The sequence below is a fragment of the Lissotriton helveticus genome, chromosome 8 (assembly GCF_964261635.1).
Source record: "Lissotriton helveticus chromosome 8, aLisHel1.1, whole genome shotgun sequence".
Lineage (NCBI taxonomy): Eukaryota > Metazoa > Chordata > Amphibia > Caudata > Salamandridae > Lissotriton > Lissotriton helveticus.
In genome coordinates, this window is record NC_136069.1 from 424,414,799 (window position 1) to 424,429,919 (window position 15,121).

Here is a 15,121-nt window from a genome sequence, read left to right on the forward strand (position 1 = left end):
GCAATGTAATCCAAGAGTTTATTTAAACTTAGGTTTCCAAGCCGTAGTGAATGAATGTATCACAGGTCGGGTAACAACAAAAATCGGATAACAATCCGCAAAATAGACTATGCTGGTGTGGCAAATTTTGTCGATTGTGCCTGTTGAATTTGTGTTTAATCCTAGTTTCTACAGTATTTTTAATACATGTTGTTAACAGTCCAAGACTGAATATTTGGAATATTACATTGGTCTTTATTGACATTAAAATACATTCTCCCCATTCTTTGTTTCTAATAGCAGTTGGAATCTCACCACGAAGAGCTTTTATCTAACGCTTTACATAACGTTGAGATAGAATTGACAAAACTTGCAGAAATTCCATGGCTCTACTATGTTCTGCAGCCAGATGACGAGGAGGTATGTAAACTTAGTTATTTGGGGTTTCTGTATTCCCTCATCTGTGTAAAGATAATAGGAATGTAATAGTTTTCCTTGATTCTGGAATCAGAAATTTGGAGAAAACAATTATCTTGTACTAACAGTTCACGTTCGAATGGGATGAGACGAGTACTTATTTGAAGTATTAAATATTTACTGATAAAAATTACTGTATTATTCAATTTCTTAGATCTTAATTAAATGTAACTACAAACATGAATCTTACCTGCCTCTCCAAAAGGAACCTATCTGACAGCATTGCTTTTGGAGGCTTTTTGGATGTTATCCTTGACATGTTTATGGATATTAGGCAAGCGTTGTCTTTTTTAAATTTGATTCTTGCATTCCTCACAATCGTTACACAGTGTCTCCAGTGAAATGAAACAAATGGCTCTGTATCTAAAGTTCGCGTGACATATTTTACATTTCGCATTGGCTTCTAAAACCTATGTCCATTGCCCGGGTTAGGCATAGGTCAGTAAAAAATTGTGCAGACCCCACAGAGGCTCTTTACTGGACATTTACCTTTTAATGGCAGATACAGTTCAATGGTGGGACTGCTGTTTGGTGAGACTGCTGGATTACTATGGGCAGGGCACAGGTCTACAGTGACTCTGCTGTTGAAGAGGATAACTGCTTGACTGATACGTCGTTTTTAGGTTGAATCTGTGTGAGCATGCTGTGCCTATGCTTGCTTGCAAGAGTATTGTTTTCAATAAAGGACTTTGATCCCTCCTGCCGCTTACCACAGGTTGACTCTAATGCCGCTCTTTTTTGCTGCCTCCTAATTGGTTAGCGCAGCCAATATGTCACTTTGTTCCTATCTGAGGAGCAGCGACCAAGTACAGATTAATTTTACTTGATTAGTGCTGGTACTATTTCTTCAACCCCCCTCCCATTTCCATTCTGGCACTGTGGTTTAGAAACCAGTTTCTCTCCTCCCGCTGTCGCTTGCCCCATACCGCTCAGGGATGGGAGCGGTTGGCTGCAGAAGGAGAAGTCTTCCCTTTTCCCCTCTCCAGTTTCTTTGCTCTTTCTTCAGCCTGAAAACCAGCCGTGGCAGAGCAGATCAGATCTCTTGGTGCCCCACGGCAGCAGAGACCCTTCTACTGACATTTATATTCTTGTGGCAAATTCATGTCCTCTGCCAGAACTTCTGAAACAAAAGGCAATTTACCTATTCACTTTAGTGCATTTTCCATGGAGCTAGACAGTTGAATCCAGATCAATATTCAGAATATATTTCCGTTCACTTTTTCTTCCTGTGCCTGTTAAAAAAGTATTTGATTATCAATAGCAGATTACATCTTGAATATTTCTGTGCTTCACTAGTAATCCTATATCTGATATAGACTACTAGCTGCATATTCCGTCACATAGAATTATCCCCAGGCGGGAGACTGGATCCGGAAAATTTTTTGCCACAGCATTCCTGCGCACGGGGCGACATCACGCAATCCGCCCAGGCGTCGGCTGCGCACGTGACGTCAGAAAGTCACACAAGACCCGGCGCTCCTGCGCCAGTTTTTTTCTTTTCCGCATGCACCGCGGATCCGGTCCTTGCAACGGGCCTGTTTCGGGCCCCTTTTTTCGCCATTTTTTCGGTGGAACAGTGTGCGAATATCTTCGGGCTTCAAAACTTGTACGTTTTTAGGGCGCCTTATGTCGGCGACGGACCCGCAACTCATTTGTATGTGGTGTTTGGGGGAGGATCACGGCACCACCGACTTCGAGGCCTGTCAACAGTTGAAGCGGGAGCGCCGCATGAAACTTCTCTCGGCACGTCTCTCCAGGTCGACGTCCTCCCCTCGGTCTGCTTCAGCGAACGGCTTTAGGTTTGGCCGTGGTCGTCGTCCTCGCCCTTCTCCGATGTCACGTGAGCGTCGCTCCCCGGTGGGTAAGTGTCGCAGTTTGTCTTCGGGGCTAGGTTCCAGCCTACCGGGGGCGTCGAATCTCCCCGGGTGATGCGACCCCGCGTGTTGTCCTATCCACCGTTTCCCGGTGTTGGGGCATCGAGAGTCCAAATGGAGATATACGCAGTGGCTTTGCAGGCCTCGCTGGTGTCTCCCCCTCCTACCCCTCCTGTGGTGTTGGCGGACCCCTCGCCTTGCGCAGGGCCCTCCGTGGCTGGTTCGGATCCAGGCATGGAGGGTGTGTTGCTGTTGGGTGCGGCTTCTCTGGGGCACCTCCTTCAGGCCACGGCGTCTCTGCCTCGCCAAAAACTCCTGCGGGAGTCCCTGTGGTGTCGCGGGAGGTCACCAGGGCTCGGGTTGCATCCCGAGCCCTTCTCGGTCCTTTAGCATGGTGGTCCTGTCTAAGGCCGAGGTGACGCCGCTACGGTGCAGGCAACCCTCCTCGCCCCGCTCCGGGGTGAGGCCCCGTGAGGACCCCTTGCCCCTCTCCAGGCCCCTCTTGTCTTTCCTCGCGGACGGCAGTCTCGACGGGGGGCGAGTTGCAGGTGGAATCGTCCCTGGCACCGCCTTATGGGTTGCCGAACGAGCTATGCCTCGGCTGGCTTCGTGTCACTCCCCAGGTCTGTCTCGTTCCCAGACGCGGATGGCTACCTCCGTGGAGGGTGGGTCGGCGGTGCCTGGGGCCAGTTCGGCTCCAGCCCTGCTCTGGTCTCTGCTCCGGTCCCCGGTGCGGGGTAATTTGGAGCAACCTTGCCTAGCGATGCCTGATGGTGCCGGCACCTCGCCTCAGGCAGCGGACTCTACTGCTCCGCGCAGGGGTCGTACTGTGGATTTGTCTTCAGACGTTCCTTCTTCTCCGGAGGCAGCCTGTATATTGGTGTCATCCTCCCTGGAGACTGGTCGCCGTGTGGTGTCTTTTTCACCTGCGTCGAAGGTCGGCTCTCCGCCCTTCCTGTGGCAGAGGTGTTCGTCGGAAGAGCGGCAGGTCCCTCATTCGTCGGCTCCTTCTAACTTCCAGGTCTGGCCCTTGCCTGCCCCGCTTGGCCTTGGGGACGGCCGCCTTAGTTTGCAGCCGTCGCCCACGGAGGAGCTACTTTCCCCGCGCGGGGCCCTACGGAGGCAGGTGCGGCCTTCGCTCACGCCGTGTCCTCCACCAGGGCTCTGGTGGGAGGGAAATCTTACTTCCCTTTGAAGGTTCCCTCCTTTCTTCCTAGACGGGGGCTTGGAGGCGCCCTGCCTCAGGGGTCCCGGTGCCTCAGCATTTTCTGCACCAGCATCTCCCGGCGCCACGTGAACCGGCATGCCTCTCCCTCTACCCCTCTGCCTCCATTACTCTTTTGCAGACTGCATTTCCCTCCCTACCGCCACTGTTGACTCCGCCGTCCCGGGAGGCCACTGGCTGGACTCTTGGGGGCGCAAAATGTTTGCCTCAACCAGCGCTTCCCTGCGGGCTCTGAACACCTTGTGTGTGCTGGCTCGGGCCTCCTCCTGTTTGTGGGACTCGGCAGAGTCTCTGGTATCCGCAGCGTCCCAGGAGGGTGGTCAGGTGGATTTAAGGCATCATGCGTTAAATGGCCGGGAGCTGGCGGCGTTTATTTTCCGCTCCGCCCTGTACATCTCAGAGGTGTTGGGCCAGGCCATGGCTTCCACGGTCGCTCTCCATCGCCATGCTTGGCTTCAGGATGGGGTATTCCCTGAGAATATTCGGAAGCGACTCATTGATCTTCTGTTTGATGGCATCCTATTGTTCCTTCCCCCAGCTGAGTCCGCCATCCAGAGGCTCTTGGCAGGGCTCCGTCCTCCTCCTACACCTTATCATCCTCCTCCACCGTCCCCTCTTCAGTGATTCCTGAGTCTGGTTGATTCTGGACCTTCTTAGGCCGGTTTTTCTGGCTGTGGAGTGTTTTTTATTGGCCATTTGCATCCTTCTTTGGGACTGGCCATTGTTGGCTGCTGGACGGCCCTTTTGTTGATTGTGTATGTGTTGGAATTATTGTGCAGACTTGGCCCTGAGATTAGGCCTTCTCCTTGCTTGGGCTGCTTGTCAAGCCTTTCGCTGGAGTGTTTTTTTCCCCGTGGCTCTTTTGTTTGTTTCTCTGCTGCGGAAGTTCTTCCAAAGAGGTTTCCCATGTTTGGGGCTTATCGCACCCTGTGTCGTATGGCTTGCGCTCTGCTGGAGGGTTCTGGTCGCCTTCGGATGCCTGTTCTCCATGGCATTTGTGTAGGTTGCTTTTGCTCCTTGAAGTCGTGTGCGCGGCCACTCGTAGTGGTGTGCCCGGGCATTTCCTACTTTCCCTGCTCCTGTCCTGAGGTCTGGGACGCTCTTGTGTTCTCCCTTGCCAGGCGCCGCCTACTCGGCCTTCCTGGGGCCTCTGACTGTTCTTCTTCTTCTTCTTGCTTCTGGCTGCTTGACTGCCGGTGCTGTTCTGGCTGGCAGGCTGCTCTCCATCTGAAGTGGGTTCCCCTTCTTTTCCCTCGTTTCCTTGGGCCCTCTAGGCTTCTTCTTCCGCTTTTCCTTTCCTGGTCTTGGACGGATGTTATGTTGCCTTGTGGGGGAGTGAGATGCTTCGGCCTCTCCGCCCTTTCCTTTGGTTCCTCTGCTGTGAGTGTACGAGCCTCTTCAGCCTTCTTTTCCCTCCTACATCCCCTTGGGGTCGGTAGGGTTCTGCTTGTGGGGGTTCCCCTTGCCTGGCAGGGACGAGGTTCTTCCTGGTCCACAGATCTGGTCTCCTGGGGGGCCCTCTGTTCTATATTGGCTTGTGGGGTCCTTTTGCAGACCCTCCTTCCCAGGGGATATTATTGCTAGGGTATCTATTCTACGTGATGGAATCTGCAGCTAGTAGTCTCTATCAGATGTACGAGTTATTGGAGACGATTCTAGCCGCAGATTCCTTCACGGCCCGCCCTTCCTCCCCTATTGTGCAAGGACCCTTGGGTTGGTCTTCGGTACTCGCCTCCTGGTGGGGGGCTGTGTCTCCTGTGAGTGCCTTCCTTGTTCTTGACGGGTGGCTCCGTCTGGTGGCGGTTCATTCCTCCTTGATTCTTGGAGGATGGGGTTCCGGTGCTCCGGTGCCCTGATGCTCTGACTTCTCCAGGTTCGGGGGAGATTGCTTTCTATTCCTGTCAACGTGGCTGCCGACTGTCACCAAAAATGCAGTAATGACACCTGACAACAAGGAGAAAACTTGACGACTATATTCTCTTCAGAAAAGCAGAGTAGCGCGAAGCATGATCCCACCTTTGCCAGCCACAGACCAACAGCCGCTGGTGGAATCCCGCAACCGTGGCATTCCAGAAAGATAGAAGTCTGGAGCAAAGAACAGCAAAGCACTGCACAATACAAGAGCCACATTACAACAGAATGCCACTAAATCCTGCTTTGGTGATTAAATATGCACAGGATGTGCTTTTAAGATGTTCTTTTTGCTGATTGTTTTGTTATGAAAATTCTTTGCCTGAGCCCCTTTGCCCACCATCTTGGAATACCCTGCAAGACAAATTCAAGATTGTAGCCGGACTGGAGCTCTCTATTGGAGCTCCCGATTTGAAAATATAACATCACTACAGAGACCCTTTGCTGCCCACCTGTCATTCGCTGACATGTGGGACCTGTGGCACTCACTCAAGCTGAATAAGAGTCTACTTGGTTCAGTTTGTTGTGGCCTGTGTTGTCTCAGGAAATGGAGGTGATCTGCTGGACGGAAGCCTATGTGGGTCTGGCATTATTCATTGCACCTGGTCTCTGAATTTGCTTGTGGCCTGTTGCTGGTATCCAGTTCACTGCTATGATGACAGTGGGAGCACCTGCATCAGATTGGCCTGGCTCTTGATGGTCCCGCTGCCGTCGTAAGCCTTTGTTCTCCCTGCCTCTGAGACTGTCTGTGAACAGTATTGCCCACCTGGTCAATGTCACTTTGGAACTCTGCTAGTGACGTGCCACCTTTCCAGGACCCAGAGGTTTGATTGCCGGTGTGAAAGAAAAGGATGACGAGTGTACCCTTTTTTGACAGCCAAAACTGGCCATGAACCATTTGTGTTCCCACACAGTGGCATGATAGGGAAGCAGTCAGTGGCCCCAAAGGATCTAGGAACCCTACCCTGAAAATGGAAATCAGATGGTACGTGCTACAAAACATCAAACCTTCAATATGGCACTGTGGGGAAAGCCCAGGGCCTCAAACATTATGAGCTCTTGCCTGTGGCACTGAGAGACCTCCCTCCACAAGAGCAGCCAGATCGGGGACCTACATACCTTGTAGTAGTAAGGGGAAAAATGCCAGACAAGATGAAGGGGTTGAAGCAAAGTACAAGGCTCCCAAATAGGTGCCAGAAATGCAAAGCAAACAATTTGATCTGTACATGAAATGCAGTACTCTTGTAATCTCTTTTAGCTTTGTCTTTGGAACCATATGTATGTATATATATATACGGCTATTATCCATAGGAAAACGTTCTTGTCAAGTGTGACCCTTAACAGGTCAGATCGAATCTGGAAATTAAATCCCTTACCACTCACAGATTGTCAAGGGGTCACACTTGACAAGCAGTGGGAGTTTGGGAGGAGGCTTGAGGCCTTTAGAAACTACGGGGCAGTTGCTCAACTAATTTTCCCAGCGACACTGAGAGTAATGTATAAAAACAGCATGCATAATATAAGATCAGTTCAGGCTGCGGATGAGCTATTGCTAACCATGGGCAAAGATAAAGGAGCATCAGGTTAAAGAGAGCTAGGTATTTAATTTGGTATGCGAGTCCAGACAGAAAACCCTTTCTGTAATCTGATATGGTCCTGAAGATATTGCTAGTTTAAACTTGAAAAAAAATTTAAAAAACACACATAAGCACATATACAAATACACACATTAAAAAAAAAAAGAGAGTGGAACATAAACTATTATTTTCAGTATAGCTATAAGGCATAAAGTCTAGGTTTAAATGTCTTGGCTTTACACGTTCATGGGTAGGGCGGGGATCCAGGATGGGGCACTATCTTCTGGTTGCTCCCGATAGATAGAGCAAGAGTTTCCCAGGGGGGGTGGAGGGGTAGTTTGGGGCACGGGGGGGGGGGTTACGGAATTTTTTTTTAAAACTTCCTCATTTTCGCTCTAATCTTGTTTTGAGTTTTTGGGTGCTGTCTGAAGATTATACGATTGTTTTTTTCTTGCCTTGGTGGTATGTAACTGATAAACCCTGTTGTGTTGCTATAGATACTACTATGTTGCCCTTGATGGTAAAAGTCTTGGTGTGGTTTTCTCGTTATAATGAGTACATTAGCCATTCTTTCCTGGAACACTAATGGACTGCGTATTAATCCCAGAAAAGATAACATAATGCAGTACCTTCGAGACGCTGATGCACAGATTATAGTACTCCAGGAAACTCATCTTGATGAACCTGAAATGGATTTGTTGGCTAAAAAGAATAGGTGGATCGATCTATGTATAATGACGTCGCAATCTGTACATATTAGAGGTGTGGCAATAATTTTTAAAAAATCAATTAAAGCTAGGTTGGTTTCTAAACTGGTTGATCCTGGTGGAAGATGGGTAATTGCATCAGTGATCATAGCAGGGTCCCCAATCACTATTATAGGATACTATGGTCCAAATCAGGACGACCCGTCAGTTTTGAAGACCCTTTTTTCCCACCTTTATTCATTCCCTGAGCTGGTTATTCTTGCAGGAGATTTTAACATAGTCTTAGATCCCCTATTGGATAAGTCCCCTTCTAACCGAGCCAGGCCTCTATCTAAAACCAGGTCTTTTCTGCAGGATAGTATGAAGCAACTAGGGTACAATGATATTTGGAGATCTTTGCATGGACAACAAAGAGGTGTTACTTTTCGCAATTATAGATACCACCACCAGTCAAGAATTGATTTTATTCTGATTAGTCAATCTTTGGTTAATTTGGTGACATCAGTCTCTCACCTCCCGTTTCATTTATCAGATCACGCGGCCATCTATTTAGAACTGGAGGGGTTTCGTAAGAGTCATATGAGAAACTGGTCATTTGATCGTTCATTGCTCTCCTTGTTGGATGTTATCAATGCCCTCAATGTGGAGGTGCAGCATTACCTGGAGGATAACGTTGGAACAGCTTCCCCCGGGAGTGTATGGGATTCATTAAAGGCCTTCTTAAGGGGCCTTATAATGTATAAAGCTACACATAAGACTAAGACCCATAGAGAAGCTGTGACTTCCTGAGAAATGGAAATGGCCAGAGTGCAGACAGATATAGCTATGCACCCGGATGCCCCTACGACCAAAGTACAGGAGTGGCAAAATAAAGTAGTTACTCTAAAAGGGGAATTGGGCTCAGTTCTGAATGCTCGGGTTCTAGAGAGATGGGAGGCAAGTAAATTGGCTTGTTTTGAGTATGGTGAGGGGGCTGGAAAGTTACTAGCCTGGAAAACAAAGACTGAGCAGGTCAGAAATAATATCTATTCAATTATCTCCAATGGTATAACATACTCTACTGATGAAGAAATCAGGGGCATTCTCCGGGAATTTTTATTGTGAAATATACCGTGAGGACAAAAATATCGAAATCGAACAAGTTGAAGATTGGTTGACGGGAGTCTCTCTTCCTGCACTCTCATTAGAACAGCGTGCTGTTTTGGATGATCCAATCTCCCAGGAAGAAGTTAGATTGGCAATTATTAATAGTATAAAGGGAAGGGCATCCGGCCCGAAATTTATAAGGTTTTGAATTTAACAATCCTCCCTTTCCTGACCGAATTGTTTAATGATATCCTCCAAGATGGAATGCTCCCTCCCATTTCTTGGAACAGTGCCTCAATAACATTGATACTGAAACCAGGAAAACCGGCAACTTGTAGTGGGTCATATAGACCAATCTCCATCCTGAACTCTGATTTCAAAATCTTTGCGTCAGTGTTAGCAAATAGGTTGGGGGCAGTTGCTTCAAGTATCCTGCACTCAGATCAAAAGGGGTTTGTAAAGGGACGCCAGCTCTATGAGTTGACCTATGACCTCATAGGAGCAATTGATATGGCTTCTGCAAAATCTCTTCCACTGGCTGTTCTCACCCTGGACGCCACCAAGGCTTTCGATAGGGTCAACTGGATATACCTATCGGAAGTCTTGGGAAAATTTAACATCAGCGAAAAATGTAGGCGTGCAGTGAGACTTTTGTATCACAATCCATCTGCCTCTTTATTAGTCAATGGTGAGTTAACTAACCCATTTAACATCACGTGGGGCACCCGCCAGGGTTGCCCTCTCTCTCCCCTCCTATTCGACTTATATATTGAGCTATTCGCTCAGCGGCTACGTGACGACTGTAACATCAAGCCTTTTAACTTCGAGGGATGGGAGAGGAAGGTATCCCTGTATGCGGATGATGTCCTTGTTTTCACCTCTGAACTTCGCTCGGCTTTTCCCGCTATAATTGCTTTGGCCCAGGATTATGGTAATGTGTCTGGGTATGAAATCAATGCCTCGAAGACTGACATCATGGTCTGGAACGACCCTGAGCCTGTGGCAGGGGCTCAGTTGAGTTCTGTTTTACGTTACCTGGGCCTAAATATATATAACAATATAAACGAAATAGTTCCATCAAATTTTTCGTTCATTGCTAAGGAGTGTCGAAGATTGATGAAATCATGGTCTTCACTTCCTTTATCTTTATTGGGCAGAGCCAACTTAATTAAAATGTCTATTCTCCCCAAAGTTTCTTTTTTGTTTAATACCATCCCTCTTTTTTTTGAACCCTCTATGATAGCCAAACTTCAAAGCGATATAAGTTATTTTATTTGGAATGATCACATCCCTAGAATAGCTTGGAAGAAACTAAGGCGCCGTAGGGAAAAGGGTGGTTTGGCAGCCCCTGATATCCAGCTATATGCGTGGGCTTTTCAATTCTCTCATGCCAGGATGTTGCTAAAATCACCCATCAACTCTGCCTGTGGGTATATGTTTGCAGCACTACTTAGAGGGGAAAAAATAGCTGAGCACGCATTTTTGTTTAAGTTTGGCGACCCCAAGTTTTTTAAGAAAATAAAATTGAAGGTATTGCGAGATATATCTAAAACATGGGTGAAACTTAGGTGCTCCATAAAACTTGATTATTTCTCTGGTATAGATCTACACTCTGGAACTCACCTGGATCCCCGAGTTGGCTTCTGGATGGCCTCGCAGCACCTCTAAGAGAGGCAGGATTGGAGGAGTGGAGGGACCTCTTTGTGGAGGGTAGCTTACTCCCATGGGAGGTGTTACTCTCTAGGATAGGGCCAGGGCTCTCCAGGTTTTAATACCTGCAAATACGAAGCTGGGCACACTCACAGGTTCCTGCTAAGGGCAGATTTTTGTTAGGGGGTAATAGCAATATGGTCTCCCTCTTAATCGACAAGCCTCCAACAAAGAAAGAGGTTTCATTCTGGTACAACCTACTACTGGAGGAGGTTGATGGTGAGTTTCATCTGCCCGACACATTGTGGGCCGCACACATCACGAATCAAAATGTGGAGAACCTGTGGTTTGAGTCCTTTAAGATCTTGTGGAATATAGTGAAACCATCGTGGTTACGCCGAAACCACCTTTTTACCCTACATAGGGCATATTATTCGCCCGAAAGGCTCTCAAAGTTTCCAAATAATCCAGCAGTGGCATGCCCTAAATGTGGTCTGGTGGCGGCTTCTGATCTACACATGTTTTATGATTGCCCTTTGTTACTTTCTTTTTGGAATGCGGTCTGTCTCACACTCACTACCGCCTTAGGTTCCCAAGTCCGGCTATGTCCTGCTCTTATAATTTTTGGGGTTGCACCAGAATTTCAGGGTTCAGCAAAGAACTTACTCTTTTTTGGAATCTTGTTAGCCAGAAGGGAAATTTGTAAGAAGTGGAAAGACCCGTTATCCCCCTCCCTGCAGGACTGGCGCATTTCAGTGCTACACACATCTAAAATGGACCTACTAAGATCAGGCAATCCAGATAAGAGAAACTTTTGGTCTTTACTACACTGGCCATAGTTGAGTATGTAACCGGGGTTTTTTTTTTCCAGCAGTCCAATGATTACGCTGTTTGGCAATCTCTTTCTTTTACGTTTGTATACCCAATAGGGCGATTCGATACAGAATTGGGTATTTGACTGCAGCATACTACCCTGATGGTTAACTTGATGTGGTGCTGTGGGAGTATATCGAAGTACTGATGGGCGAACCACCTCGTATCATCCAATGCCTATACCAGTTTATCTGTGATAGTACGCTTATCTCTACGCACTATGACTCAGATACCAAGGGCGTGAATGAGGACAAAAAAAAAAAAGGAATACGTTATTTTGTGAGAGATCTTTTAAACTAATGGTAATGTAAACCATTTTTATACTGTGTGTGTGTGTATATATATCGTGTGTGACCAAGGCCTCTGGGCAGGCCGAAACGTTATGCTGACAGGCTGCGCTATTACTGAATTAAACACCGAATTGCTCACCTGCATTCCTGGGTCGACTCTCGTTTCCTTCTCCGCGATATAACCCTAGTCAAGAGGGGTTTGGTGATTTGGATCGAGTCTTGTGATATATATATATATATATATATATATATATATATATATATATATATATATATATATATATATATATATATATATATATATATATATATATGTATATATATATATATATATATATGTATATATATTTCACCTCACATTGCTCACACACCCCATCCCACCTCCACATAGCATAGGTGTGTTTGCTGTCTTTGTGGTCACATGATGGGTCAGAGACCCCAAAAAAGGGGTGGATCAGTCATGGACGAAAAAAAATGTGTTTCTTTATTAGGAAAACAAACCCCTGCCCAAAAGCCAGGACTACATTGTTTCTTCTCCACTTATGATTTGTTTTTAATTACTTTAAGAGAAGATAGGAACATTCAGTATATATTCTTTCACATTATATTGAATTGAGCTCTCTTGGTACAACTGAACGTGCTACTGCCCTTCAACACAACCCCTATTCCCTCTTTTCTATTTAATCAGAAGGCTATCTTTATTACAATAAAAAAAAAATCTAATTTTACCACACCAAATTTAAAGCGTGACCCCAGAAATGTTAATGGCTTAATGGAGGTGTTGCTTACAACTTGAGTTATCCGAATATACACTACATTCTTAGGAGGTAAATCCTAATTATGACACTAGATATATGCCATTTGCTGAAGGTAGTTGACATTACATTTTATTCAAGATCCAGTCCCCCCCCCCCCTCCCGGACTTCAGGTTCATACTGGAAAATAAGCCTGGGCAGAGTTTGTGAAGATTTACTTAGTGGAATTCCACGAAGTGCCAGAAAAACTCTGTCACAATCCGCTGAGTTCTGCCGGCGGTAGAGTCTGTTAAGTCCTGTGGCTCGTACTGATTTTTAGCACTGGGAGTTTGTTTCATGCTTTAAAGTCAATGCAAGCGGCACTACGCGTCGCGCCTGAGGATGCTGCTGCTTTAAGTAAGCTTGAGTAGACATTCTACACGAGTGGCAGCTTCATTAACGCGAATGGCAGATTTCTGAACGCGAGCGTTTGGGACCTGCTTTGACTGCCAGCGATGCGAAATCTCGCCTGTAGGAAGCCTAGAGCCTGAACTTTTCTCTTGAGTGCTCACCAACTTACCGATGTGGAGCCGCTTGAGAGAAAAAACTCCGCTTCGCGTAAGTTTGCAAAGTTTTTCAGAATTTCGCTTGGAGCTCAGAGTGGGCAAAACTCCACAGACTCCACCCCTATGGAATATTCATGAGTAAGAATTCATTTTATGAGATTATTGTAATTGATCTGTGCTCTTAAGGTACTAGAGAACCTTATTTTGGTATAGAAGACTAAGCGTAAATTGACTTTTTTGTTTGCAGTGAGAATGTACTTCTGTGATAGTTTTCATTTGAAATTGTTATTAATTACATTATTTCTTTTTTTAACTATTCTGAATAGGACCCACCTCTGGAATATGCTAAAAGAAACAGCAGAAGCACAGTATTTCGAATCGTGCCAAAGTTTAAAAAGGAAAAAGTCCAAAAACATAAGACCAGTCCTCCGCCTGGTATGTTTTGGATACTGCAACAGAATTTGTGTCATGTGTCATGCTGGATATCTTGATCTCCTATTACATTCATGAAGAGCTGCCATTTCATTATTTATGGTGACTAGGTACCACTAAGCACACAATCCAATGTAATAATATGAATTTAATGTTTAAATTGAAATATTTAGTTTTCCCTCCTTCCATTTTGGAGGTTCGAAGGCTCAGTATCGGGATCTGGTTTTGTAAATTGCCCCATAACCAGGCCATCAGCAGATCGAGGCACAGTGAATTTGTGCACAGTTCCGTTGGTCCAAAAGTGATTATTTTCTAATGGCATTGACAGTTTTATGCATATAACGGTGTACTATTTTACTACCACCAGAACTACGCTGTCTATTTAATCTGGTCCACTGGCTTGATTTGCTGAAGCCATATAAACCCAAATTAGATTTACAGAGTTTTTGCTTTTACTATTGTTTTTCTTCTCTCTCCGACTCACTCACAAGTGCAGTTTTATTGGTGTGAGTTGTGTAAAGTGGGTGGCCTCATTTTATCACCCTTTCACAGTCCGTGGGTGGTTGCTAATGCCTTTACTAACATGGGAGTCTCAGTCTACCTCTCTTCCATCATTGCCTTTCTTCGGAATCCCGCCTTCTTATCACTCTACCCTAAATGTGAATATCTCTCAAGTTAATCAGATTTAGCAGGAACCACAAATGAATTTTCATGTCCACCATCTCTCACTTTAATGGGCGCTTTAAGATCATGCAGGTATTTCACTGTACAATATGTTATACATATATCCTGAACATAGGCTATAAACTGAAACATGAACAAAGTAGCCTGTAAATACACTTCTGTGTGTGACGTTGGGCCCTATTTGTGTACAACAAAGAATGTGTGTCACACTGGGTTATTGTACTGCAACAAATGCTTTTATAATTTTGAGCACCCTACTTTTCAATTTCAAGGATTTTCTTTACTGTATATGATGTATGCAGTTAAGTGTTCAGACTAAGAAACTTGGTGCCTTTCACACAAAAACGAATTATGGAACATATTTTACTTATAACCAATATTTTCTCTTTGTTATGGTTTTTGCTGAAAATTATACAGAGATGATTAATAAACTGCAAAACACATCTAAACCTTGCCTCACTGATCCTAATACGTAAAATTATGAATTGGTCAATATATGTGAGGTTTCAATATCTTTATAGAGGAAAATGGCTTAAAAAAAGCTGAAAGCATGGCTGCAAAGCAATGAACCCTGTCCTTTGTTTAGAGACGGTAGTTAGTTTACAATTAATGCTGATCTGTAACCTGCATGAAATTACAATGTAAGTGGTAGTTGTATGTAGTCTACACCTTCAACCTTTCCCCTTGCTAGCACTGCGTTTCTACTCTGTTTTCCACTCTTTCCCCTAACCTTTGCTGTAATGCATTTGAGCATGTACAAATTAAGGGGGTTTTGCTCTTAACTTTGTTAGTTCAAAAATGGGGCACGGATGAAGTTGCTGCTTGGCTGGATCTGCTCAGTTTGGGAGAGTACAAAGAAATCTTCATCCGCCATGACATCCGCGGCTCTGAGCTAATTCACCTGGAAAGGCGAGATCTTAAGGTATTTCCTTTGTTGCTACTTTCTTCTGCTCTTTGGGACTTTTCTTTGACTACAAAAAAAAATCCCTTTCCCTGTCTTCCCTTTTCCCCACCTTTCTGTTATGTGCTTGTAGCTTGGCTTCTGGTGTTAAACCT

At 45.6% G+C, this 15,121-nt stretch overlaps 1 protein-coding gene across 3 annotated transcripts in view; it reads left to right on the forward strand.

Annotated features, from left to right (window-relative positions):
- The window catches only part of DGKH (diacylglycerol kinase eta), a 681,607-nt gene that overhangs the window by 631,682 nt on the left and 34,804 nt on the right, over positions 1 to 15,121 (forward strand). For 2 of the 3 annotated variants that reach the window (XM_078657278.1, XM_078657277.1), the window contains exons 27-29: positions 280 to 399; positions 13,276 to 13,384; positions 14,857 to 14,987. In XM_078657278.1, the coding sequence (XP_078513404.1) occupies positions 280 to 399; positions 13,276 to 13,384; positions 14,857 to 14,987 (360 nt within the window). The remainder of the gene's footprint in view (positions 1 to 279; positions 400 to 13,275; positions 13,385 to 14,856; positions 14,988 to 15,121) is intronic. The other variant, XM_078657279.1, reaches the window with a different exon arrangement.